This window comes from Neolamprologus multifasciatus, chromosome 16, assembly GCF_963576455.1.
Source record: "Neolamprologus multifasciatus chromosome 16, fNeoMul1.2, whole genome shotgun sequence".
NCBI lineage: Eukaryota > Metazoa > Chordata > Actinopteri > Cichliformes > Cichlidae > Neolamprologus > Neolamprologus multifasciatus.
In genome coordinates, this window is record NC_140454.1 from 20,605,079 (window position 1) to 20,632,507 (window position 27,429).

The following is a 27,429-nucleotide window of genomic DNA, read 5'->3' on the forward strand; positions in this document are numbered from 1 at the left end:
ACTAAATTCTATGTGCGTTATGTGAGCCATGCATAACAATAGAGCTTTGTGCATTGCATTTTGCTAAAGATTACACATCTTACATCTCCACTTAAGCCTATGGGAGGAATTTGAGCCCAGTCTTCTCTACTAGAAATCCAAACCGAGCACTTAGGGGAACATTACCCCTAAACACAAATACAACGCCCAACAAAAGTGAGAATAGGCAGTAATAACGCTGAAAGCACATCTCACAAACATGTGGAAGCACAAGAATTTTCATGTATAGTTCCTGAGAAATTAAAGCCCCTGTCCCCATTATACCCCAAAATCCGCAAATCCAGCGATTTGCTCAGACAATATGTCCCCACAAACTGGAAAACTGACTCCTCTGTAATCTAAACACACAGTTTAGAATAAACACGGCACTACCGAGTGTTTGCACGGGGCTCACATGTACTGTGCACTTAAACTGAGTCATCAGTAACTGATGCTACCCTTAAATAACAAAGCCCTGCTCTTAAAAGCCACTGACAACAATGAGGACCCCAGGCAACGACATGCATAATTTTCTCTTACGGCAGTTTTTAAGTGCACTTTTCCCCCTTAACCCCAGCAAAAACAGCCATTTAGAAAATTTGCAAAAGTAAAACTCACCATTGTGGGACGACTCCTTGTTATCGGTCGCTTTCCTCCGAGCTGACACGATGGCATCAGAAGGCACGCGAGGGCTCTCTACATATTTGGGCTTCCTAACTGGACCTGCCAGCATGAACAGAAGATACAGGGAGAATGAGAGAGTGAGAGAGCGCGAGCATCCGACAGAGAGAGAGAGAGAGAGGGAAAGAAATGCAAAAGAGACCGAGGGAAAACAGAGAGAGAGTTCTCACAGGATTAATATGTTCCAGATGGCACTGGAGATGAGAGGTAGTGGTGTCTTAGTTGGACAGGCTTAGCTGCACTCCGTAGCTTACATAAAACTCACTCACACACTCTCAGACAGCTCCCTGCGTTGATAGCAGCTCTGGTCTGTCTGACAACTCAGAATGCTGTCTGCATTGCTGGAGACTCTCGGTAAAAAAGCGGCTAGCTGGCTCTGGGAATGTAAACTACAGCAGGAAACCACAACAAATAGCCTCTAAGTGAACTAAAGATCCTTGCTCAAGCGCACACGTGCATTGTTGGAAATGCAAGAGAAGAAAATTGCCAAACAGACAAAGCATCCCCCCCTCCCCCATTATTTTATCTGAAAGTGCGTCCTTCTATTGTGGCAACAATAGTTGCATCTTTTGGCTAGATTGACCGCAAAGTGTCCAACTCTGATGATGTATCTGGGACAATGGTACAGCCCTTAGAGGAACGTCATTGTGAGCACAAGGCGATGACTTTGGCTAGCTGCACTGTTTCTGCACTCACACCATGACAGTCCTCCGACCCCATTTCCCATAAAAGGTAGGACAATGTGTGAAATGCAAACAACTAAATTATTAGAATATTTAATGTAACAATTTCAAATGTTGTACACCACTGGCATACCCATCCTCACAGATGCGCAGCTGCTTGTGCAACATTTATATTTTTGCACAAAAAAATAAAGCTATTCAGTAAAAGCTGCCGTTTAACCAGCCCTGCTGAGAATAAACATGCTGTTTGGTGGAGCAGCACTGCCTACTGATCTTTCTTAAAAGTGCCAATTCACTTGTTTAAACACATTTTTAACTTCTCTACTTGGAACTCACATTTTACCGAGTCTTAAGAGCAGATCAAAAATGTAACCACAGAAAAAACAAAAAACAAACAAACTGAAAACAGGAGGTTGACTGTGTTATTTAGATATGTAAATCCATAAAACAGCATGCCCCCACTCTTTGCAACTACTTTGGCCTTGACCTCCTGCAAGTAAAACCTCCTCCCTCCCCTCCTCCTCCAGGCTCTTATCAGATAACTGTATGTGTAACCCCAGTCATAATATAGAGAACAGACAGGAGATCAGAGACTGCGATTTCCACATTACCACATTCAGTCACTCCCAACCCCAAACAATTCCTGTGAATCAAATGGAGCAATTTATAAAACCGCTTCTGCTTGATGCACAGTGCCATCTATGGATATGCAACTTGAAATGCATAGAGGAAAAACGGTGGCTTTTGATACCTCGCCTGAGCTTCTGTATGTGCAATCTGGGTGTTCTCATCTGTCACTAGAAGCCACGACAGAGGAGTTAAAGAACTCAAAGTAAAAGCCCAAAACCAAATGGAGCGTCCATTCAGTGAAGCTGAGCAGAAGCTGTCCCATGTTACAAAGAAACTGTTTTAAAGGCGATGATGATTTTTCTTTTAAAAGCACTATAATCTAAGGATTGGCATTCAAACGCAATGGGATGTTACAGATTTGTGCAGACAGATGGGTTAAAGCCTGAAGGGACTGGGTTAGTGAAGCATTTACAAAAGCGATCAAAGTCAGCCTGTTATTTGGGAGACACAGCCAAAGAGTATCCTGAAAACCTCCATTCATCTGCAGATGGTCAGGCACAACCTATTACCCGGGAGTCACATGGCTCCAATTAAAACGGGACAACAGGGACAGAGAGCGTTGTATGCGAGACACTCACTTAGTTCAGGTAAATAACTTGGATGAAAAGTGAACTGGCTAATATGTTCCACTGACTGTATTTCATATAAAACAACAAGGGGCATAGTTTGAGTAATCTAAACCATATGCTCAAGTTCAGATTCAGTTTACACAAACTGCCAAGAGGAGCACAGGATCCACACGAGAAATGACAAACATGTGGCTGCCCATCATGGATAATTTTAGGCCACATCTAAGGGCTGATAATGCAGAGAAATGGCAAAAGGTCTTCCGGCATGACTCAGATGTCTGAGCATCAGACAGGGCACAGAAGAATTTCCTCTCTGTTCAAAATCTCATCTCGAGATTTAACAGGTTTCCATTAACGCTCCGCACTGATGAAGAAGCAATTGCCATTTATAACAGGCGTGAGAAGGTCACAGAAATTGAGCCCTTTGATATATGACCTCATGAAGGACAACAAGAGAAAGGCAAAAATGAGTTGCACTCTTACTTGCATCAATTTCAAAGGGTATATGATTAATCACAAATGTAAATTTATTAATTGTAAAAAGAAACGGACAGGAAATCATAACAAGGGAGGATGTGATTTTTACCAGGGAGCGATATCGCCGAGCTATCAACTACGCTATATCTCCACATCACATCTCAGAGCTAGACACAACAACACCTCATGAACCCTGGACAAAAAGAAGCCATCTCATTCCGATGCCCTCAGAAAACAGCAGGGAAAACCAGCAGACTGGTGCAAAAGGAGGCTGCAACTAAGGGAGAGAAAAAATAAACTGGAGTGGTGTGGAAAGTAGCATGTGGCCAACAGCACCCAAAAATAACTATGTATAAAACAGAAGCAGGATGACAACATTTGACCTTCATTTCTTTCAAATCTTGTTAAAAGTGCTTTTTCTTTGTATCTCGGTTGATTATTATGACATTGACACAAAGGCATTCCTGCTTAAAACCATAATAGTCCAACACATTACAAAAAGAAATAAATAAATCTGATCCATTAGGATATGGACTACACAAGACCTCTGAGGGTACCTGGTAATATCTCACACCAATACTTTCTTTGACTCCATGAAGTTACAGGTGATTCAGTCTACAACCAGTGAATAAAGCTCTTAACAACAAGAACCTCCACAACAGGTTCATCTGCATAATAAGTGAGTTCATCTCACAATAATGAGCTGGAGCATATCCATGAGACACATACTTCTATTAACTGTTTTTAAAACTGTGTATCCAAGTACAAAGTGTGTGGTTATTAAAGTATTTGCATCTTACAAAAGCCTCATTTGATTAGAAGAAGAGAACAAGCTTGCCTGCGTCTCCTTTTGATGAATGTGAGCCCACGCACATGAACAGAGTCCTTTTTTAAACTTCTTTAAAACTAGCACAAAAACTAAGGAAATTTGTTTCTGGCCAATAAATGTTATACTGTTGGCCTTTTTATTTCCCCTTAATGGTGCCACATTTGTAAAGAAAATAACTTTGTGGGTTGAGCAGCAGAGTTGAGTTTGTGCTAATGAAAAACTTGCTAAATCTTCTCTGTCAATGGCAAACAGCTCATTCTGCTGTTGGTGCCATTTATTTGTTTGGATGATTGAAGTCTGGAAAAAAAATCTGAAGAACAAATTTAACAATTTATTCATTGAACAAATACGCTGACCAAATTTCCCTACTTCAAGCTTATTTGTTGACTGGCAAACATGTTAGACCCAACCAATATAACTCCCGCAATAAAAATATGAATTATCTTGCTGTTATCTAGGCTGTTGATTTTGTTTACTCATTTCAGGTATTATGATATTTATTTATTTACACAGAGATTTTGACGACCCCCCCCAATGTTCAGCACGAAGCTCGAAGGCGTTTCACCTCTCATCCGAGTTCGAACTGAAGAAGCTTCCTGAAGAAGCTTCTCGGATGAGAGGTGAAACGTTTTCAAGCAACTTAAAGAAGACCAGACGCCTTTCTTTCCAAGCTCCTTAGACTACGATGACCTGGATGACTGAGAACCTTCACAGACATAAATGAATGTTAAACAAGCAGGGAAAAGCAAGTATACAGACTGCAGACCGTGAGTGCAGAGCACCCACTGGTTGGTATTCACTATCAGACACAGGAATCCATAACCAGCAAGCTATCAGTCAGCAGGCGCATGCACACATTTATACACATACCAGCCTGTCAAATACCTATCACCAACAACTTACAATGTCCAGTCAACACCACTGAAAGGGAGGATTGTTCATAGCTAGGAAGTGATCAAGAAGCTTTCCCAGCATTCTTCAAGATGGACTCTGACTTCTTCACATTTCAACTTATCAATGAGACAGTGTGTCTTCTTTGTGCATCCGAGGAGAATGAACTCAGTCCCACAACGTTCGTCTTTATGCTCCAAATGTGACGATGAGCTCAACTCAAAAGCGAAAACTAATATATGCTGGCAAGATGATGCTAGATGGTATTCTGAATTCTGCATGTTTACTCCATGTCTAATGCACCCAGTCTTTTATAATATAGTCTTTTTAATATTTGTACCAAAATCTCAACCCACAAAGCTGATAGAGTATTAAAAGCATTTTGCTTTAGGAACTGAAATCACAAACTTGTGATTCCTTTTTCTTTTAGCAGTCAGAAATATTAGTCCTCTCTGGTTAATACGATTTTTGTATTGTACTACACAACTGCATGTTTAATCATCACCACTCTCAGATATCCTGTTTCACAAAGTGATTTTAAATATGCATTAACTGGAATTTATGCCTCTGTGCTAAATCTACACCACAAACTAGACCCCAACTGATATACTGGCCGATATTAGTCGAATTTATGTCGGACTATGTCAAATTTTTAAATAGTTTTTTTTTTTTTTTAAAGAATCGGTATTCATCTTAACAGCGTCGTAATCAGTTCATCAGTGCAGCACGCAACAACTGGTTGTTGTGCCATTTAGTGCCATCAGTTCTTCCTTTGCATGTCCATCTACTTTTATCTGTTAAGAGTGGATCGACTTGAACAGACACTCTACTGCCAACTAGTGTTCTGGAGCCATATCTGTAGTGGAACAGAGGCATAAAAGGCAATCTATTATAATACACGACGACATCTTGCGCACATCTCAGCACTACTGAGCAGCAGAGGAAGCTATGACAGTTTATCCAGCACTGGTTTCTGGGGCAGTAGGTGAGTTGAGATTTCACTGCAGATGAAAGAAAGAGGGGACTGCATGTGATAAGAAGCTAAACCTGTGGTGTAGTCAAGTGCAGTCAGGTGGAGGACTGGATAGCGCTTCTCATATGGTGCTCATCAGAAGAACATTTCAAAGGACCCCTGTAGCCTCACAAGGTCTTTTACAGCTCAGCTCTCGGAAAGGCATCAATATTCCCCCAGGGCTGTCTGGTAACTGTCAAAACCCCGGAGTTGACTTCAGGAGAGCTCACCTCAAAAGGGCTACAGCTGGCTTTGAAGAGAGTTTCTACCCTCTTGACAGTAGACTGATATATCAAACCTTCACTCGCCTTCATGTTTCCTTTAATATTATTTGTGTTAACCCTCTGGTCTCTATCTGGCCATTTTTGGCCACTTTCTTTATTCGGTTTTCAACCATTTTTGTTCTGTTAATGCAAATGGAATGAAACTTTCCAAAGGTGTGCATTTTTTAAAAAATTTTTAATTTTCAACATTTCAACTTAATAATGTCAATAATATTCACTATACACCAATTTGTTCCTGTTTTACTGATCGTGGCCATTTTTGGCCAATTGAAACCCATTATAACCACCTTTTTTGATTCCTTGTTACTGGCAGTACTATAGCATGCAATTTAGGTAAAATTGCTTTCATTCTAAACTCAACACATGAAAATTGTAGTTTTTCATTTTTTCTACCACATGACATCCTTGGCCCATTTTCTGCCAAGCAAGCAATTTCATGTAATATTCTTGGTTTCCACTAGGTGGGGTTGATGGGTTACCACACTCCAATGGACCAATATAATGAAACAATTTTGACATAGGTTTGGTCTTAAGGATCTGATAGTTTGTGTTTGTGCATGACATTGCAGCACAAACATGTATTTGCAAGATAGACTGGAATAAATAATGACGCATCAAACATTACATAGGCTGCAGTGAATTCCTGTGGATGCAGGATATTGAGCTTTGAGGTTCCCAGTCAAACTTAGCTTTGAAGCACATGTGAAAAGCACTTTTACTCTTGTATTTTTCATAAAAAGAGACCATACCCAAAATATTAACTCTAGAAACAAAAACAAAAACAAAAAAAACCCCAATCACAGGACATTTTGCACAGTTCAAACCTGCAGCTGCAGCGCAAACAACAACAAACACTGTTTGTAAACGTGTCCTGGAGTTTATGCAGGTGCAGACGTTGCTACTGCTGTAAGTCAACCTAACAGCTTCCAGACCATTTATTCTGGCAATATGGCAAGAAGGTGGGAGTGTCCCCCCCACCCCAAGAGGGACAAAGGGACCCCCTGATGATCCTCTAATCGCCTGAGCCAAGGTGTGAAACTGGGTGTGAACTCTGGCTGATTGGGAACCACACCCAGTTCAAAGCGTATAATATCTAAATTTGAATTATATTTTGGTTTTCATGACTAGGACTGGTGCTAATTTAAAAAATCAAGTCAATGAAAGTAGAAAAATGTTTTAATATATATGAATTTTATAGTATTTTGAAAACGTAAACATGGGTGGCCATTTTTGGCCACGAACAAAATGAGAGGGATTTTTTGTTTTTCTGTCACAGCACAAAAAACCAAAGATACATAAAACTCATTGATACTTTTAATTATTGCTATGCATCTAACCTCCATCATGGTTAGAAAATAAATCAGTTTGCATGTATTATTTAGGAAAAAAATGGGGATTTTATGCTTTTATCCCTTTATCCCTTTATCCCTTTGTAAATCATTAAAATTATGTAATTTAACTGGTATTTAAAGGGTTAAAAGTCTGGATTTGAATTAAATTTTGGTCTTGATGAACAGCACTGATACTAATCTAAAACATCAAGTCAATGAAAGTAGAAAAATGTTTTAATATATATGAATTTTATAGTATTTTGAAAACGTAAACATGGGTGGCCATTTTTGGCCACGAACAAAATGAGAGTTTTTTTTTTTTTTTCTGTCACAGCACAAAAAACCAAAGATACATAAAACTCATTGATACTTTTAATTATTGCTATGCATCTAACCTCCATCATGGTTAGAAAATAAATCAGTTTGCATGTATTATTTAGGAAAAAAATGGGGATTTTATGCTTTTATCCCTTTATCCCTTTATCCCTTTGTAAATCATTAAAATTATGTAATTTAACTGGTATTTAAAGGGTTAAAAGTCTGGATTTGAATTAAATTTTGGTCTTGATGAACAGCACTGATACTAATCTAAAACATCAAGTCAATGAAAGTAGAAAAATGTTTTAATATATATGAATTTTATAGTATTTTGAAACGTAAACATGGGTGGCCATTTTTGGCCACGAACAAAATTAGAGGGATTTTTTTTTTTTTTTTTCTGTCACTGCACAAAAAACCAAAGATACATAAAACTCATTGATACTTTTAATTATTGCTATGCATCTAACCTCCATCATGGTTAGAAAATAAATCAGTTTGCATGTATTATTTAGGAAAAAAATGGGGATTTTATGCTTTTATCCCTTTGTAAATCATTAAAATTATGTAATTTAACTGTGATTTAAAGGGTTAAAAGTCAGGATTTGAATTAAATTTTGGTCTTGATGAACAGCGCTGATACTAATCTAAAAAAATCATGTCAAAAAAAGGGGAACTTTTTCTTAATATATATGAATTTTATAGCATTTTGTAAATGTAAACAGGGGGTGGCCATTTTTGGAAGTTTTTATGTTTTTCTGTCACTGCACAAAAAAACAAAGATGCATAAAACTCATTGATACTTTTAATTATTGTTATACATCTAACCTCCACCATGGTTAGAAAGTAAATCAGATGGCATGTTTTATTTGGAAAAAAATTGGGGTTTTGTGATTTTTTTCCATTTATGAGTTCCTAGGATTATTTGATTTAACTGGTATTTAAAGGGTTAAAATTATGAATTTGAATGAAATTTTGGTCTTGATGAACAGCACTGGTACTAATCTAAAAAATCATGTCAAAAAAAGTGGAAATATTTCTTAATATATATGAATTTTATAGCATTTTGTAAATGTAAACAGGGGGTGGCCATTTTTGGCCACGAACAAGCTGAGAGGAAGTTTTTATGTTTTTCTGTCACTGCACAAAAAAAACAAAGATGTATAAAAGTCATTGATACTGTTAATTATTGCTATGCATCTAACCTCCATCATGGTTAGAAAGTAAATCAGATGGCATGTTTATTTGGAAAAAAATTGGGGTTTTGTGATTTTTTCCATTTATGAGTTCCTAGGATTATGTGATCTAACTGGTATTTAAAGGGTTAAAATTATGAATTTGAATGAAATTTTGATTTTCATGAACAGCACTGGTACTAATCTAAAAAATCATGTCAAAAAAAGTGGGAATTTTTCTTAATATATATGAATTTTATAGCATTTTGTAAACGTAAACAAGGGGTGGCCATTTTTGGCCACGAACAAGCTGAGAGGAAGTTTTTATGTTTTTCTGTCACTGCACAAAAAAACAAAGATGTATAAAAGTCATTGATACTGTTAATTATTGCTATGCATCTAACCTCCATCATGGTTAGAAAGTAAATCAGATGGCATGTTTTATTTGGAAAAAAATTGGGGTTTTGTGATTTTTTCCATTTATGAGTTCCTAGGATTATGTGATCTAACTGGTATTTAAAGGGTTAAAATTATGAATTTGAATGAAATTTTGATTTTCATGAACAGCACTGGTACTAATCTAAAAAATCATGTCAAAAAAAGTGGGAATTTTTCTTAATATATATGAATTTTATAGCATTTTGTAAACGTAAACAAGGGGTGGCCATTTTTGGCCACGAACAAGCTGAAAGGGTAGTGATTTTTAACAAGGCCAGAGGGTTAAGCTGAAAATAATGTGAAAACTGTTTCAAAATAATCCGCAGCTGTATAACTGCAAACAACAGCCTTCTGTTAGACAAGGTGGTTTTAGCTAAACCAGAAACAACTTGAACATCTTGTTAATGACTGCTTCCTATCAATGAGGCTTTGTGAAAACGTGCAAATGTATGTAGACATCCTGAAGTGTTTTACAAAATTACCATTACCTAATGTCTGCGGTATTTGAGATCTTTCTGGAAAAGACGTTAAAGATAATCTTCAGAACATTTTTATGTGGCCTGTAGAGCTATTATCGCTTACAGCCAGAGCTAAAGTTATGGGACCAACCAAAACAGGAACAAAAAATACACACTGCACAATGACTCAAACGGTTAGCCACCACTCCGAGACAGCAGCCTGGATGCTGTTGATGCACAGCTACTGCCACAAAATAGAAATAAAGAGGAGATAAGCAACAACGAGGCCAAGGGATCAGACCACTAGCAATGAAGTCATCAGTTTACACAAACACACACCCACACACACGCAACAAGATGAGGTCTGGCAAGCCAAAAGCTACTGTTCCTCAGTAAAGAAAGAGAAAACAAAGGAGCCTAAGCAGGAATGGTATCAGCAAGGTGACCTTCGCACATGGATGTTAGAAAATAACGAGTCTCCAAGCTTTTCTAGGTAGAGAGATTATGCCAAATACATGTCATACTCTCTGGAGGTGATTTGCAGGCCTGCACAGCTAATCAATAAATTAATCATCCCTTAAGCCCCCAAAAGGCAACGTTCCATCAGAACAGTTAACCTATTTTGATACACGCGAGAGCCTACCAGAGAACAATCCCCATGGGACTACAGTGCATATTTGGCAATTAAAATGATCCACTACCCATAAAAGCAATACAATAATGCGAATAGCTGTTTTATGAGCCAGTGCAGGCTGACAAAGAGGTAAAGCACGGATCTACCTACAGGAAGGTCACACAGCTACCGCACGTACAACAAGAGCGTCCATATCAACTCAGCCTCAATCATTCCTCAGCCTCTCAGTGGAAATCATCGGGACTAAAATATTTCAGCAGCTATTAATGATTTTTCAAACACTTCCTGTGACCAACACTGAGATGCTGCAAGCTGCTGCATATGCAACAAGGGTGCAGGGTTTCCCCCGTAACTCAATCAGCAGCCCATTAGGCTTTTCAACCCAAAAATGGGACAATAGCCTTCTATAACCAGAGGAGGTCACTGTGGAGATACCCAGGAGAATGTCACGAGGTGGGGCACAAAGAATTTATAACTACTAAAACAAAAACAAACAAAAAACTCCCCCGAAAACCCAAGAACAAAATTGAACCCAATTTTCTATCTCAACCAGCATGTTAAAAAAATAAAAATGAAAAGAAGACAGTCGTGTAGCGCAAGAGGGATACAGGCAAGACAGGTATATTCAAAAGAGCGTAATCACCTCACGGGCCTGCGAGTGGCTCTTTAAACAAACAGTAAAGTCTAGGTGCTGTACAACACATGTCAGAGCGCTGTTTCATGGCTAAGCTCTGGGCTTAGCTGATCAAAGCCGTGCCACTCAACGCCACCAGACTTTGCGGCTCAGGCATCCGTCACACTCCTAATTAACTCAATGTTTCTCTGTTGTCCCCTGTGAAGTTTTCATGAAAAGAACAACCACTTAGCCGGGGCCGTCCAAACTGCAGTAGATTATCCAATGTGTCAGGAAATGAAGGCCAGCCACAAAATGCTTTCTGAATCTGTGAAACCACTTCCCCTGCCCGTGCAGTGCTGATGTGCAACACGGGAGGGAGACCAAACAGATGTGCGAAAAAATGCACTTAAGGATTTACTGCATGTATAAATGAATGCGGTGTACCTGAACTAGCTGACAGGAGTAGTTTCACACCATTAAAAAAAACATTTAAAAATTAATCAACTGCTTTTCTCCACTATTGGCAAGTTATTGTTTTGTAGAGAAATGTCTCTCAGAGGAAAGCAAGAAGATCTTTGATGGAGCATGTTAAGCAACTAACCCTTGCTATCAGACACACCATGTATATATCAATAAAATTAGATATACTGGCCCTTTTCAGTCTTCTAATAGGTTACATCGCTGGATTAATCAATCAGTTAAATGGCAGCGTTGTGTATTCAGATATAGGTCATACATATGATAAATATTCCTCGTGACTTCAATCAAACAATCCCACAGTGATAGAAAAAGGAAGAATAAATGGGGACATTTTGCATCAAGTCAACTATGTAAAGGGACCTAATATAACAGGTTGGGCTTTATTTTATTTAACATGGCACTTATATGTTGATAGCCATTTAAAGATCTTTTATGTAGTTATAGGAACATATCCTTATGCCCTTTTAGTAAATCGATCAGAAAACATGAAACTGTATTTTTTTAAAAGGGGAGATCAAATGTGTTGGCTCACCTGTCTGAAGCAATATTGTTTTCTATTACATCTAATCAATCTCGTCTCTACACACTGAATAATTCATGTTATATGAAATCACTACCGTTGTGCCACATGAATAAAAGCAACTCTCTCCGTTTAGAGAAGCTTCATGGATTGTTTCTATTACTTTCTGATGAGGAAAAAATGAATATCTAGCTTTAAAACTAAGATTATAGCCATTACAAGCTGATCTATGACATGTGAACTATCAAAGTTTGTATATAATAAGCAGTTTATTCTGTAAGAGATGTCAAGCTGCAGGAAATATTACACACTACAAATGAAGTTCAACACAGTCAGGCTTTCTTTGCCTTTCTTTGTCAAGCTAGCTTGAAAAAACCTAAATCCCAGTTGGAGATAACAGGGATCACAACGGTGGTTAGCAACTTTTTCAGCTAAGCCAGGCTTTGTGTTCCAGTGCTTGCACTCTCATATAAAAATAGGTGTTTCTCAGGTCATGTGACTCTTCCTCTGCTCAAAACGATCCCTATGAGTGTCCCTTACTTAAATGAGAGAAGTTATAACTTAGTGATAAAAATATGTAAATAACACAAAAATACAACAGTAAAAAGCAACAGTTTTACAGAAAATTGTTACTTTTGGGAGTATTAAAATGAGCATTTTGATCCAAGTGAACAATTTTATCACTGAGTGCTGCTGTTTTTTTCTAAGGTGACAGCTGTAAACTAGTAATCACACTTTGCAGTACACCACTCGCCTTCAAGAAACGTCTGTATATTGTGTATTGTATCTTGTAGCGAACTTGCAGGTCAAGCATACATTTCCAAAACACTGTTCCTTTGTTATGAAGTGACTGGTCTCCACATGTGTTTGCTGGATGAAAACATCCTCTGACTCTGATTAAACAGGACCAGACGCTTGTAAACTTTATGTTTGTGTCAGAATTTACCAATAATTCATGCTTCGCTGTTACAAACATCTGCATACGGATTACTGTAACTCAGATGAACACGTGCTAGTTTCAAGGGTGATCCGTACTAAATGAATATACACCTTGATGACTCAACAAAAAGGTAAATTCACCATTATCGTCACAAAGCTGAGACTCTTCCTGCAGCGTGTTTAATAACTCTCGTCCATGGGTTTTCACAGTTATCTGCGAGGACAGTGGAGGAGAATCAACAGACCCTCCCCCAGCCCTCTCCTGCTGGTGGTCCTCCATAAAATCCTATCTTGTCCCTCCACTTTTTTCCTCCTTTTTCATGCCTCAGAGCACCCCAAGAGGGAATATGCTTTTAATGAGTGTCCCCTTTCCCCTGTCCCCTGGGCCATTTTCTCCTTCACAAACCCAGCCTCATAGCTCTCTTCATCCCCTCGTGCTCGTTCATTTCAAGCGCTCATTGCAAATCCTGAGTCATCCGAGGAAAATGAACACATTTAACTTGAGTGGCAGCTAAACAAACAAAACTCTACTTCGCAGGGCATTTGTGTTTTTTAAACAAGAAAGCACATTTGCAATTGTTTTCAGTTTCCACTGAACATCTGCATAATGCACTGCATCACGGTCTCAGGATTATTTCAGTACTGGGATTTGGAAGAATTGCAGAAAATGTGCATAACAGTGAAAAATGCTACAGCAAACAGGATTTCCTAAGAAATGCAAAGAAATACGATGCGATCTTCAATCCTTAAAACTGCAGTTATTCAATTACTTTTTTCACAGAGACATTCACAACCTACAAACTTCCTATCCCCCCACCTTTACACTAAATAGATCAAAGCTGTAACCACTCTAAACAATGGCTTGATAGCCCACAGATGAGTGCCACATGCGAGTGGGGACCACAATGGCCACTTAAAGGATTTCTCTCCCTTTTGCAAAGTCTCCAAAATACAAAGACTCAGGTTAAAACGAGTTCCGCCACAATTAGGTATTCCTGGCTTTGAAGCTCTCCACAACTGCTGACAAAGATGCCCTCAACGCAATGGACAGAAGCAGCTTTGGAGGATTTAGATCAAATGTAAACACACACCTATTATCAGCCAGCAAAGTGTAAACACACAGTGAAGTCGCAGGAGGCCTCCTCTTCGACACAAGGCGATCAAATACAAGGGTGAAGTGGAAAAAACAACTCTCTGTAAACAGACTGCGCCCACAGAGTAACTGCTGGGATCCAGAGTGGTCCAGCTATCATTACTTTCGATACAGTGTGACTTAGTTTTCCAAGAGTGACAAAGCTCACAATTTCTATATTTTGAGATAAATATGTTAAAAGCTGTACAAGCACTCCTGGATGGCTGTCAGCAGTTATGCAAAGGAACCTGACGTGTGATCTATTTTAAGTGACTGGATGAGTTTTCAAAAAATAGAAAGACTGAAAATAACCAAAATCACTCAACTTGGGAACATTAAAGGTTACAACAGATCTGAAAAAATATTCATAATATGAAAAATGGCAAGCATCATGCAGTTAACTTTTAGGAAAGAGAATTAGATGGTAGAGGGGGAAAAGCAAGCACTGAATTTAATCAAGCAGTACCTGGTGATCGCTTGTTACTGCGCAAGGGCATCATGTAGGACTGCCGAGGCAGCAGAGGTGAGGAGGGGAGAGACATGGACACTCCCTTGGCAAGGCTTAACCTGAAAACTTCATCCTGTGCATTAGGGAGACCACTGCCAGGCCCCTGGGGCTGGGGGTTTCCCTCAGTCGGGAATCTTCTTTGGACACTATGGCTATGAACGTCACCTGTTGAGGAGAACCACAACCTTGTTACTGCGTTTACAAAGCACGACCACTTCTGCATGCCATTAAACAGAAAGAACGACTTGATCTAGGCAAAGTCTGATATTTTCATAACCCTTTTCAATTTTCGTCAAGCCTAATCAGCACAAATCTTAATCTTGAGTGGGATGGACCAGTGAAACTGCCCTTTTTGTCAGTGTAAAGAGGATTTGCTGCACATTTCATCCCTGATATGCCTTCATATAAGAAAAAGCAGAGCACTTTCAATTGTACCGCTCAGTTTTTCTGCATGACAAAGACACACTGCTATAGTAAATGGAGGAAATCTGTCAGCACGATTAAACTGTAAAAATAAATGTGTAAAATTCCTGCTGGCTTGTTGCCCAGACTGCCTGTAACTATTAAACAAAGATTTGGTTAATTAACAGAAAGTGCTCAGTTTTTTAAACTTTGGTGTAGTACGCACAGCCGTGGAGGACGTCTGTATCAATAAGAAAAGTTGAAAAAGAAATACAGTTAAAAAGCTCAAATTTGTGCCCTGCCTCAAGTTTTTCAAAGGCAGGCAGGACTGGACTCTTTGCTGGACCGATTCCGGCCCCTGAGCCTTATGTTTGACACTCCCAACATAGACCCACTGACTTTAGGCTCACCATATTTTCTTACTCTGCTAGTGTCTTTTGGATTTTTGTGTAGGAAAAGATCTGAAGCTTTGAGGGCTACTAAACAACCAATGTATTGCAATATGACTCTTAACGCCGACTATTAGCTGTGTTTACCAATTGGTTTGCTTCATCTTGTCTCACTAATTCACACTTTCTGAGCTTGGGTGGCTTTACTCAGAACCACAGGTTGCTGTGGTTGACCACATGTAGATGTAGTGGTTTTTGTTTTAAACTATACACATAATTAAATTAACGGTCATTAAACAAATCTGGCAAAACCTTGCTCTTAGATCTGAAAAAATGCTGAATCCACTGAATATTCAGTATGTCTGAACTTTTGATCTTCTTAAATTCGTCTGATTAAACTATACTGCTTCAATATACCCCTGTTTTACTGCTAAAACATTAAACACCCTTATTAAATTTATTTTGGGCCAGTGAAATGGTGTCTTGCCATTAGAAAGTACATGTCTCCTGGGTTTTAAAGACTCAACTTTGCAAAATTTTACAAGGACAGCTCAATAAATGTCTTTTTTATAGTTCTAGTTATAATTTGCTATTTTAAAAAAAAGTATCTTAGAATGAAAAAAAAACCTTTAGTGTAAACCTTAGATTAAAAAATAGACCTTGGGGCTGACACAAATGAAACCATGTACCAAAACATCTCTTTTACTACCTTCCTGACTCTGAATGCCAGAAATGAAAAACCTCAGAGGAAACCTTGGCAACCTTTCCTGCAGCAGAAAGCAGTTTGGTTCCCACAGGGTAGCATTTTTGAATGTCAAAAAGACATACAGCTATCAGGTAAAAAAAAAAAAAAGAAAAAGAAAAAAAAAGACATCCAAATCCTTCAGCTTTTCACAAGAAAAGCAAAAGTCCATTTTTTAAAATCATGACCACACAATTTTCAGTTCACCAAATGAGTTTCCACTTTACAGTACAGAGTCTTTTACATGTGTTTAGTGTCTGGGCAACACAGGCAAGTACCACAGGTTTGAACAGAAAAATGTTCTGGTCTCTTACTGATATTTTTTTAATTAAAATATTGAACATGAATGAGGTTTCAAAGACTCAAATACTGTCAGAAATTACATCAAAGGAATGGCAATGCAATGCCAAAAAACGCCTAAAACATGGTCATTAAAAGGCTTTCATGACCCATTCGGCTGTCAGCCTTTCACTAAATTTTACTGTCACTTGTAAACAGACCAATAACATGCTAATGGATATTTCATAACAACAACAAAAAACCCTCCCTTGGAACTCAAGGAAAACTGAAAGACACATGTAGCATGGATGGGCAAACACTGCAAGCTTTCACAATCATCGTGCAGTGTTCCTTCCCGATTTGAGATCTGCATCCAAGCCAGCACCCTGGAATGTGCTTTACCCAGGAAGCTGAGCAGTGTACCCCATCTTCGAGCCCTCTCTTTGACAACCACCACATCTGCTAATCAATAGGCACGGCCTCCAGCCTACAAGCAACACTTAAAGAGTCGTGTCAGCTGAGATATCCCAACAACCTGCAGAGGCTTCGGCATCTCAGGGCTAAAATAATTCACATTTTTTCCCTGGAACTGTAAAACTCAACTATCTCAGAGGCCTCTGGCAAGGATACAGAATGCACATAACATATCAAACAGTCCAAGAAAAATATACGTACAGTTACAGTCTTTCAGAAAATGTGCTGGTTAGAATCCTGATAATTTTCTCTCCACCGACAAACAACATCCCCATGAATAGTAAGTTTTGCTGAACTTGGCCCCAGTTTTCTCTTACAGTCAAGAAATTTCTGGGGTCCATTCAGGTCATAGTAAGGACTGAAGGAGAAATAGCTGTGGAAAAAAATGACTGCAGAAATTTGGAGACATTAAGGAAAAGAGTGAAAACTGTTGGTTTTCAGTAAAAGGACATCACCGATAAGTCTCTCACAAGGTTGCTGGAACGACAAACAAGGATGTCTGGTAGAGGTGGGGGGAAAAAAGTCAAAACAGACCTGGATGTCTGAAAAACAAGGTCATATAATATATATTTAAACCAGGGATCATGGGCCTGTTAGAATTTCTCACGACCCTGGTACAGATGAGAACATTACATTAGTGGTGCAAACACTGTTGCGTGTCATTGACCACAGAGTAGAGATAATAGACAATTCACTAACTGTCTGTTGTTTGCAGGTATTTTAGGTATTTTGTGGGAAAAAGCTTGTGACTTCAAGAGTTTCATTTTCAGCTCTTTATCTGTACTGTTACCTTTTTCTCTCTGCAAGACTATAACACTGATGAATTCGGAGCTGGGAAAACAACAAGCCGTTATTATTTTTCATATGTTTATTCTGAAAACGAGTGTTGCGTCCCTCGTCTTGCTGAGATCCTTTCATTTTGCCACTCAGCTAATTACAGTGTGTTTGTTGCCCACCACCCAAACCAGCTATGTCAGCTGAGTGTCTCTGACCTAAGACTATAAAACATTTAAAACTGGAAGCCGAATCTACTGATGTTGTTTTTAGGCAGACAGTTGTACTAAATCACACAAACGGGGGAATAAAGGCTAAAGAAAAGGACTATATTTCAAGCTGTGGTAACATAAGAAATGAAAAACTCTGCTCTCAAAAGGTTTTAGTGCATTACGCATTTCATTGTATTTCATCTTTGTTTTAAAATATCCAGCCTTGCCAGATACTTTTTACTTAACCCACAGTCGCAGCCTCGTTCATGTGTTTCTAGCAGCTTCATAAACTAAACCTGACAAGACTGAGACTTCACGGAGGTAAAACTGGCTTTTTTACTCTTACCAGAGTCCATGTGCCTGCACAGGTGGGCCCTCATAGGTGCAAAAGCAAAACTGCTCTTTGATGACTAATATTAAAAACACGATCCTCGTTGAAAATATATGACTGTACATGTTAGGCTGCCTCTAATCTTGATGAAAGTGCATTGTGCACACTTTTCTGTTTGCCTTTAAAACGAAATATCACAATTTAAAATTGATCTCAAAGGTATCAAAGCAGCTAAACGTTCACAGAGGCACAAAAGCACAAACTCACTGGCTGTTTAGTTCAGCTTGCAGATTATTAACACCTGCAGCTGCTGTTTGTGCGCTCAGGGTCTCTCCGCAATCCCGTTCAGTGGGGTGTGACGTTTGGCTGTGAGCTTCAACTCTCCATGTGGCTGCCAAGCAACACTCCCAGGGCGTGCACCCAGGGGTCTCCGTCCTGGTCTGTGCATTGTCTGCACCCATAAGACTTTACTGATAGTTTTTCAATTGAAGTAGATTTTGAAAAAATAAACTCACACGTAGGCCTAGATATTTCCTTACCTATCAAAACACAGTAATACTGTGCATCATACACAAAAACTGTTTCCCACAATCTCTACCATGACCTTGTTCAGTACCTCAGTAAGAGTTTGATCCCTAAATGGAAAAAAACAAGTCTTGCTTCAGTGAAAACCAATCCTGCATGGAAAGACCAATCTAGGCACAGCGCCGGCTAATAGCAATGTAATCTATTTTGCAGATTTAAAGTTGCCCACTCATCATTGCCACAAATTAATATGTATGAATTTATCAACCTCAAGATAATACCCAACTAGCAATACAGATTATACGTCAGTACACCGAACGAAATAGTAACTGCCATTGTGGTGAACCACAGTAATGTCAATTAGCTTTGGTTAAGTTTTCAAGTCTTCAGTAAATTAGCGCCGACTCCTGTCTGTAGCCTGAGGTTTGAAGAAATCACAGAAGACTCGATTGCGAGAGGGGAAACTACTATTAGCAACCCATGTCTCTCTTTGGGGATATGAGTTCCGCTGGTCTGCTGGGCTAATCAGAAACAGGGACCTATTTACTCCACGCCTCTGCCTAACCAGAGGGGACAAAAAGCTGTCTTGTTTTTTAAAGGGCTCCAAAACAAAGAAGAATGCCAGAGACAGGAAGCAGAAAGGCTGCAATGACACCTCTGCATGCCTGCAGACATGGAAAAAACCTGTGAATGATTCAAAGGTCACCCAGTGAAGGCCAGGACCTGTCGTTACCTTGACCTGAGTGGGACCCACTGCACGCACACTGACAGAGACACTTTAAAGGGTCTTTAGGGGAGTGTGTTTGTGCATATAACTGTGACTGTGGGTTATGCAAACAGAGATGAGACGATGTGAGGAAACTAAGTTGATTTCTCCCCAGTGGGGAGCATTTAACACAAACCATATGACAAGCCTCTATTGCTAATCCCACATCAATTAATTACCCCAGTGCGCCTGGGGTTAAGGCACTGACCATTTCCACCACATACATGACCACAGAGCTATTGTTTATTGTCTTTCCTCATAAAAATCTTCAACTTCAACCTGACTGTTAAAGCATAAGATGCGTTTTAAAAAAGCCCCTATGTGAGTGATCAGAAGATTTTAATGTGAAACTACTTTTCATAACATTTGCGCTCTCCTGTGCAGCCAATTGCATAGTCTAGAAAAGCTTAGGGTTGCAGTGCATGTAATAAAACTTTACTTTTTAAATAATAATGAAAGAACTATCATTTCTGATTCTGCGCTGGTTAATGATAACTGCAGCAGGGCAAGGCACACGCCTGCCCCTATTTAGACGGAAGCACTATTCCAACAAAGTCCGCTCCTGGTTACGCAGTAAAAGCTGCCAGCAGGTCGTGGCCGATACAGATTTCAGCCATAATGCATGTTAAAGAGATTATGACAAAGTTGTAATTTTGGTAGTTGGTTCTGAAAACAAGAAGCGCCACATAAAAGTGTGTCATCCCAGTGCTGGTGGATAAGCAGCAGCGTGTCATGGTGACTGCGCTGCCATCTGAGCGATACCAAGTAGCGCAGGAGGACACAAGGACAGAAACTCGCCAGTGCTATTTCAGTTACTTTCCAAAACCCTGGTTGGGGCAAGGCCTGCAATTTCAACCCCTGCTGTGGTTCAAGAAATCAGCCCTTTCTAATTATACCATGCTGGCCCAGGATGATGTAAAAATGATTACAGTCTCTTGCACGTTCTTTCGTCCTCATCAAAGTGAAGGTCCAGAGCCCACGAGGACATGCCCAACCCATAAAAACAGTTCAATATTATTTCAAGATACTGATTTAGATAAATATACATTAGCATACAAATCAATTATTTGACCAGGTCAAACTATGACAACCTTTAATGCTTATTCCAACAAATGTTCCAACTGGCTGACTCGTAAGTTTGCAAGAATGCCATAAAGAAGGAAAAACGATCATTTTCATTAAAACTTCATAAAAGGAAACTCTTAAAACGGAATAAATACTGATATGAGTATGGGTTAAAAGTGCAAAAGTATTTTAATTATGCATGTGGATCATTTAGGCCTTCGTGTTTCTTTCCGATGCAAACTGATTACATTATATAGTCATGCACAAAGGCTAGTATGCAAAGTGATTATCCATACCAAAGTCATATCACTACAACTTCAAATTAATACTCCCCCCCCCCCCCCCCCCCATTGTGTCCTATCTCATTTCCACTTCTACCTTTCTGTTTACACTGCTGACTCATTTGTAATTACCTGAAGTGAGTCTGTGTAGTGCATTTCTCCTTTTAAATCTGTGCAAACAAATCGGATCCGTCACTCCTTGTGAGCAAATGCATTTGCCTTGTGAAAGACACTGGCCTTTTGCATTGTCCTACAAAGGTATACTGCTTATGTAGCTTATTTGCCTCTACTCTGTACTATCCAGTAATTCACTTCACTGTTAAACAGGGTAACAGGACAGTTATCTAACAAAGTGCTAACACCCTTTCTCTTACATCAAATTAAAAGCATGCCCAAACATATCAGGACAGGACAATGACATTTCCACACCAGTCGCTTCAAATTTTCACAGCAACCTTGTCACCATTCACAGACAATGAACTAGATTAAACCCTAATGAAGGGAGGGATGCATACTGACTCATTGGCTTGTGATACTATGTGATGGCCGACACATTTCTTAGTGAACAGTTCTTATACTATATATGCTACACACAAAAAAATAATTTACCAAACAAACAGTATTGTCTCTATTAATTTATCAACTTGCCTGCCCCCAAAACCTAAAGTTTAAGGTGCAAACTATGATATAAGTCAATGCAGTATGTTGCGATAACAAGCCACGATACGTTTTTCTCCCCCCTCTGCACACACATACTGTACAAAACTACAAACTCAGTCAAGTATCAGCTTCTCGCCAGTTAATTTTAAGCCCTACACACAAAATGAAGAAAGACTATAATTAATGCAGATTCTTTCAGTCAGCACACAAAGCACGATGACCATGGAACAATCCACCAAAGAAGAGAATTCTTTCGCTAGACTGAGTGCCAATGTGGATTTACTGTGTACTTCCGAGACCAAGGTGACAGTCTCACAAAAGCTGTCATGGTTAACACACAGAAACCCGCAGAGAGGAGAGAGAGACAGACAGACAATACAGAATACAGAGTGGGGGGAGGGTCCTCAGTACGAGTCATCTATAGTGACGAAGGACAAATTGGATGTAATATGTTAATTAGACGCAAAGCTTTCTGGTTTCCAATACCAAAATAATAATAATAATTACTTGTTGCGGCAAAGTAATGCAACCAATCTGGGAAACACTGAGGAGGCATCATTGCTTTCCCCATGAGGCCCTTCTCATTTCAGACCACTTTACTCAGTCAGTGGTAGCCATAGAAATGGTCAAAATACTGTACAAGGCAGCCTGAGAAAAGGCTGTAAAACATAGACTGATAAAGTGATAAATAATAAATCCCACCGACTTGTTAGCTCTCTTGCTATGGCTTTTTTGTTTCGGCTTTTCCAATTTCAGCCCAGGTTCATTCCTGAAATAGTGTCATGTGTGACATCTTGGCAGGATTTTTCCCACTTCAATGACTTCCTGTTTGCTACAACTAAAGTAAGGCACTAACATCCTCCCCACGGCCACACCGCAAGATTTTAATTTTGCCTGCAACCATCAAATTTCATTAAGTTTCAAACTCTCTAGAGATATTCTTCTCTTACTTGTTTTCACAGGATTACTTATCTATCCGTGCAGTCCCTGAGGAGAATCTTTTGTTTTAGCTTTTTAGAAACAGGAAAGCTTTAATTTAAATGCATACGTACTTGGCAATTAGGTGCTTTATGCAATGTTAAGATGCTGCAGGCAAAGTAAGACTGCAAAGGGTTTTAGAGCTAGAAACACTACGATTGTGTGATTCCCTCTCTTTCCTCTGAAACACAGCTCTGCAGTAGCCCGAGCTCTGGAATGCCTTCCCCACTGGCCCCTGGGGAAGTGTGACTGAAAGGGAGGAGTGTGTGTGGGTCTTGGGGGAAAAGAGGAGGAGGAGGTGAAGGGTAGCACTGGGCAGGCACCATGACATTTCCCATTCCTCTTCACAAATTGCCAATTTAAGTGGGTATGGGGAAAAGATATGAACCAGACAATATCTTTGCCATGTTTTATTTTAAGATTTGTGACAGGGAAGCAACCGGAATGCCAATAAAGGGGCCGAGAAATAGAGCAGAAAGACAACAAACCACATATTAGCAGAAAGACTAAAATGAAGTAGATCTTAAGAGTCTCAGAGCTTGTCTGATATCCTGAGGTGGAAATCCAAAATACAGACAATGTTTGACATAAACACAACAGCCAATTTCACAAAGCTCAAACTTTTTAAAGCATGTTTTCATTTTTTTTAAAATCATCCAACCACAGAAAAACAGTCTCTGGTCAGTTTACTAATGGAAAATTCAATCACTCTTATTTTGGCCCTTCATATCCTGTGCTTTCCTACAGACAGGCTGAGCAGTCAAGAGTCTTTGGACAAACTTAAACTTTCACCATTTTGGACAGAAAGTTATAACTCTAGCGCTTATTCATTGTTCTGCTCTTCTGATTTGCTCTGAGGATGAAGGGAACACTAACTAGAACCTTCAGCAGGTGCAGGACTTCTTCATGTGCCACCAGGACAAGTTCATGACGTTAGATTGTAGCTGGTAATTAAAGGCTGAGGCAATGCAGGGTCACTGGAGAGGCAGCTGATTATACTGCTCTGTTATTTGTCACAAACAAATTAGCAATAAAAATATTTATTGAGGTGTATCTTATAGAGATCCTTAATCATCTAAGACAGATTTGCCTACGTTAGTGGGCACTTATGTGCGTGCACGTACATGAGTGCGTGATCTGCTCTGCACCTCTACCAGGGATCTTTGCTCTGAACCAAGGGAGGTGAAATTAATTTACCCAAGTGGCCACATGAGAAACTGGGACTGTTGTGGAGGGTCACACCAAGAAGCTTATAAAGAGATAAACACGGTGCGGCCCTCCACAACAGTCCCAGTCTCTCATGTTGCCCGCACCTGCAGCTGAACTCAGTGCTGATAGTAGGCCTGCCTTGACCAAATATTTTCCTTGCCAACTGTTATCTGTTAGTTAATGAAATAAAGAAAAAAGGCGCCTGTTAAGGACACAAAAGTGGTAGTGATTCTAAATATAGTGCAACAACGAGTAGGGAGGCCACACTAAGTGGATAATGGTGCACTACTTGCATGTCTGAAATCATGTTTGAAGTCAACAAATTACACATGAATGTGATCTTCCTGTGACTGCCTGGTCCAAAACCTGTACCATGTAGGGGTTGGTATGTGCAAGCAGCAATGGCTATCGTGACGAGTGTCAGACAGTTGCCACCTTCTGACATATTCCCTAAGAGTTACATGCCTATTACAGGGATCACGGGTCTTATTTCACAGTCTTGATTATCTTTTCCCCCCCAATTTAGAAGCTTTTGTTCCATTAAACAACACATTTCCCTTTATTCCTTTCCCCAATGTGTGTCTACCTGCCTATATATGAAAAGGGGTGGAAATCAGCCTCCGCACGTGCAGGCAAATTCACATTAATGAAGATTTATAGAAGATGACAATGGGTACACTAGAATTTATGAATACAATGCACAAGTCTGGGTCTCCACAAAGAATTATGCATCTGACAGATTAATGATGGTGTGATTCTGCAAAGTGACTCTGTGTGTGTGTGTGTGTGGGGGGGGGGGGGGGGGGGGGGCAGAAGTGTTTTTGAGTTAAAAAGAACGTACAGAGAATCTTTGAGGACCTCTGGTAGCACATAGAAAATAAAAGGGTATTTAAGTCAAACCTAAATCCTGCGATGTGAAACATATTGTGTTGCCAAGAACAACAACAGAACCACTTGCAGTTTTCTAATTAGACAAACAGAATGCAGAAGGACGCTACCAATCTATTTCACAGGTGCTCCAGCTGGTTGCGTTTCCTACAAAGAAAAAAAATAATTACACTCTTTCAGATTAGCATAATGCAGACAAAAGACGAAAGAAAAAGAAAACAAAAGATGTACATGACACAAACGCAAATGTTTTACCATCCATGGAAATCCAAATGAGCCCAGTGTCCATGCTGAGTTGTCGAGGGTTTGACCTCATTTCATCAGAGCTTTAGAATAAATTATGGCACATCCACTGTTGACAGTCTTGGCTGGAGAGTTATTGATATTCATGCTGGTAGAATCATGTTTGAATGTCTCTCTGCAGGCCTCCTCAGTACCCAGACTAGACAAGTGGGACACTGTTCACTGCCAGACTACAGGGTAAATATCCCTCTCGCCTCCTATCCATCCTTGTATGACACTAATCAGCCTTTTGAGTGAACATCAGGGAGTAAGTTGTTTTCTGTGCTTAAAATTTTTTAACTTGAGTGGCACCAACCCAGCAAGGGGTGCATTCTTAATGAATTATTTATATTCTATAGGTGCAGCAAAGGACTTGTAAAGAATATAGCTGTAGCGTCAGGGTCGACCAGTCAATTGTTTGGTCAATAGACTCTCACTTGAAACAAATTCTCACTGATCAGAAAAGATCTAAATCGATAGCTGTGTAAGACTGAACCGATATCTTTGGCAGTAGTAGGAAAAGACCACCTTTAGGGAAAAAAAAAAGAAAGCATTTTATGAACTCCCCTGCATTTTTGCAACTTTGGAGTCAACCATACTCAGAAACTCTGTTAAGAGTCTAACTTTAATGTTTAAGTTTACATAACATTGGCTTCAAACTAATTGGCATCATATAAAAGAAGAAGATCGGTGTGTTTGAACTTGAAAAACCAACAAAGCTGACATTATTTCAGCATAAAACAACAATTTAAAAATAATTTATTGTGCTGAAAATACAAGCTTTTAATGTCTAATATCAATTTAGGCCAACAAGGCAAGTTAGTGTACCTAACAAAATGTAGAATATCAAGGTAATGTAGTCTGTGCTACACACAACTAACTGGTTAATAATTGTAGACAATTTCAGTCTACTGAGATTTTCTTTGGTGGACTTTAGTATTCTTATGTTTCTCTCTGGTCAATGGTCTAGGTCAGGGGTCAGCAACCTTTAAGACCCAAAGAGCCATTTGGACCCGGTTTCCACGCAAAAGAAAACACTGAAAGCCGCAAATACTTTTTGACATCTAAAATTAAGATAACACTGTATATATTGTTTTTTACCTTTATGTTTTGTGTGAACAACTAAGGTGTGTTGCTTATGAAATCCATGAAGTACTACAGAGAAAGTTACATTTTATTTATGTAATTAACACATTTTGAACTCTTAAAGAAATATAACAAAAGGAAAGCTGAACTAAAATGATCCATGTAGCAAATAAAAACTGTTGTGAGCCGCCACCCTTATATCATCTTTGGGCTTTTGGAACCTTGACCTGACTTTTAAAAAAATAATTGGAAAAAAAGCACTATGCTGCTAAAAACAATAGATATTTGCAATATTCTGCCTAAATATGTATTTTACCTGGTTAATGTGTGTGGCGGGGCGTCGTCTGCAGCGACGCTGCAGGGGAGGCGGACACACTGTATGAGTAGTCTATCAAATTAAGTAATCTACGTGTATTTGTTGATGAGTGCCTACCTTTTATAAAACCAGTTTGGTCAGGATGCATTAAGAGGGGGGTTATTTTCTCTAGTCTCTTCGAGAGAGCTTTGCAGATTATTTTGAGGTCTACATTAATAAGGGATATTGGACGATAGCTTGAGGGAAATAAAGGGTCTTTGCCTGGTTTTAGCAGGAGATGGATGATGTGTTACTCTTTCTCCAAAATTCACAAACCAATATCTCTGGGGTGATTGAATTGATAAACTCTTTTGCAAGAATATCAGATTACTCAATTAACTGGTCAAAATCTACAGTCCTTCCGATTAATTGCTCCTTCCATAATTCCTCTTCTACTCCACTGCAATCGGGAAATATAAAATATTTAGGTATTAATATTTCTCCCAAGCTTGCAGATCTAACTAAATTAAACCATACCCCACTTTTAAAGAAAGTAGAAGGTGATCTGGCTAGATGGAAATGTCTACCCATATCACTCATGGGAAGGGTTGCTGCTATAAAAATGATGGTATTACCAAAAATAAATTATTTATTCTCAATGATCCCAACTAAACCGCCGCAAGATTGGTTCAGATCTCTAGATTCATATATGTCCAAATTCCTTTGGAAAAATAAGCCCCCACGTATAAGCTTAAAAACACTACAAAAGACCAAGGATAAAGGAGGATTAGAACTACCTAACTTTCAGCACTACTTCTTAGCCAACAGGCTTCAGTTTATCTCAGGATGGCTAAAACATACCCTCTTAGATGAACCTTGGCTAGATGTAGAACAAGCACTTTGCAATAATCTAGAGATTTCAGATCTACCATTTATCAGCTCAAACATCCAACGACATGAATGCTTCAAAAGCATCAACATCAGCTCTTCTCTGACAGCGTGGTGGGAGTTTTTGAAGTTGACAGAGTCTTCATTAATCCCATGCAAACGTACACCTATCTGGAACAACCCTGACATATTACAAAACAATAATATGATAAACTTTTCAGATTGGAGTGGTAAAGGAATCAAATATGTAGAACATACTAGAAGGAACAGAATTCATTTC

The 27,429-nt window shown here is 39.2% G+C and overlaps 1 protein-coding gene and 1 long non-coding RNA gene across 6 annotated transcripts in view; both read right to left on the reverse strand.

Annotated features, from left to right (window-relative positions):
* LOC146500758 (protein TANC1-like) overlaps nt 1-27,429 on the reverse strand; it is a 119,852-nt gene that overhangs the window by 64,786 nt on the left and 27,637 nt on the right. For 2 of the 5 annotated variants that reach the window (XM_085136285.1, XM_085136286.1), the window contains exons 3-4: nt 14,582-14,788; nt 637-741 (exon numbers count right to left, since the gene is read on the reverse strand). In XM_085136285.1, coding sequence (XP_084992411.1) covers nt 637-741; nt 14,582-14,788 — 312 coding nt within the window. Of the gene's footprint in view, nt 1-636; nt 742-869; nt 4,373-14,581; nt 14,789-27,429 lie in introns of those variants that run through there. The other 3 variants (XM_085136289.1, XM_085136288.1, XM_085136287.1) reach the window with 3 other exon arrangements.
* Nucleotides 9,618-14,575, reverse strand: LOC146500760 (uncharacterized). The gene is made up of 2 exons (XR_014869953.1): nt 13,109-14,575; nt 9,618-13,078 (listed from the first exon to the last, which is right to left on the reverse strand). It is a non-coding gene; the product is annotated as an uncharacterized LOC146500760 (long non-coding RNA).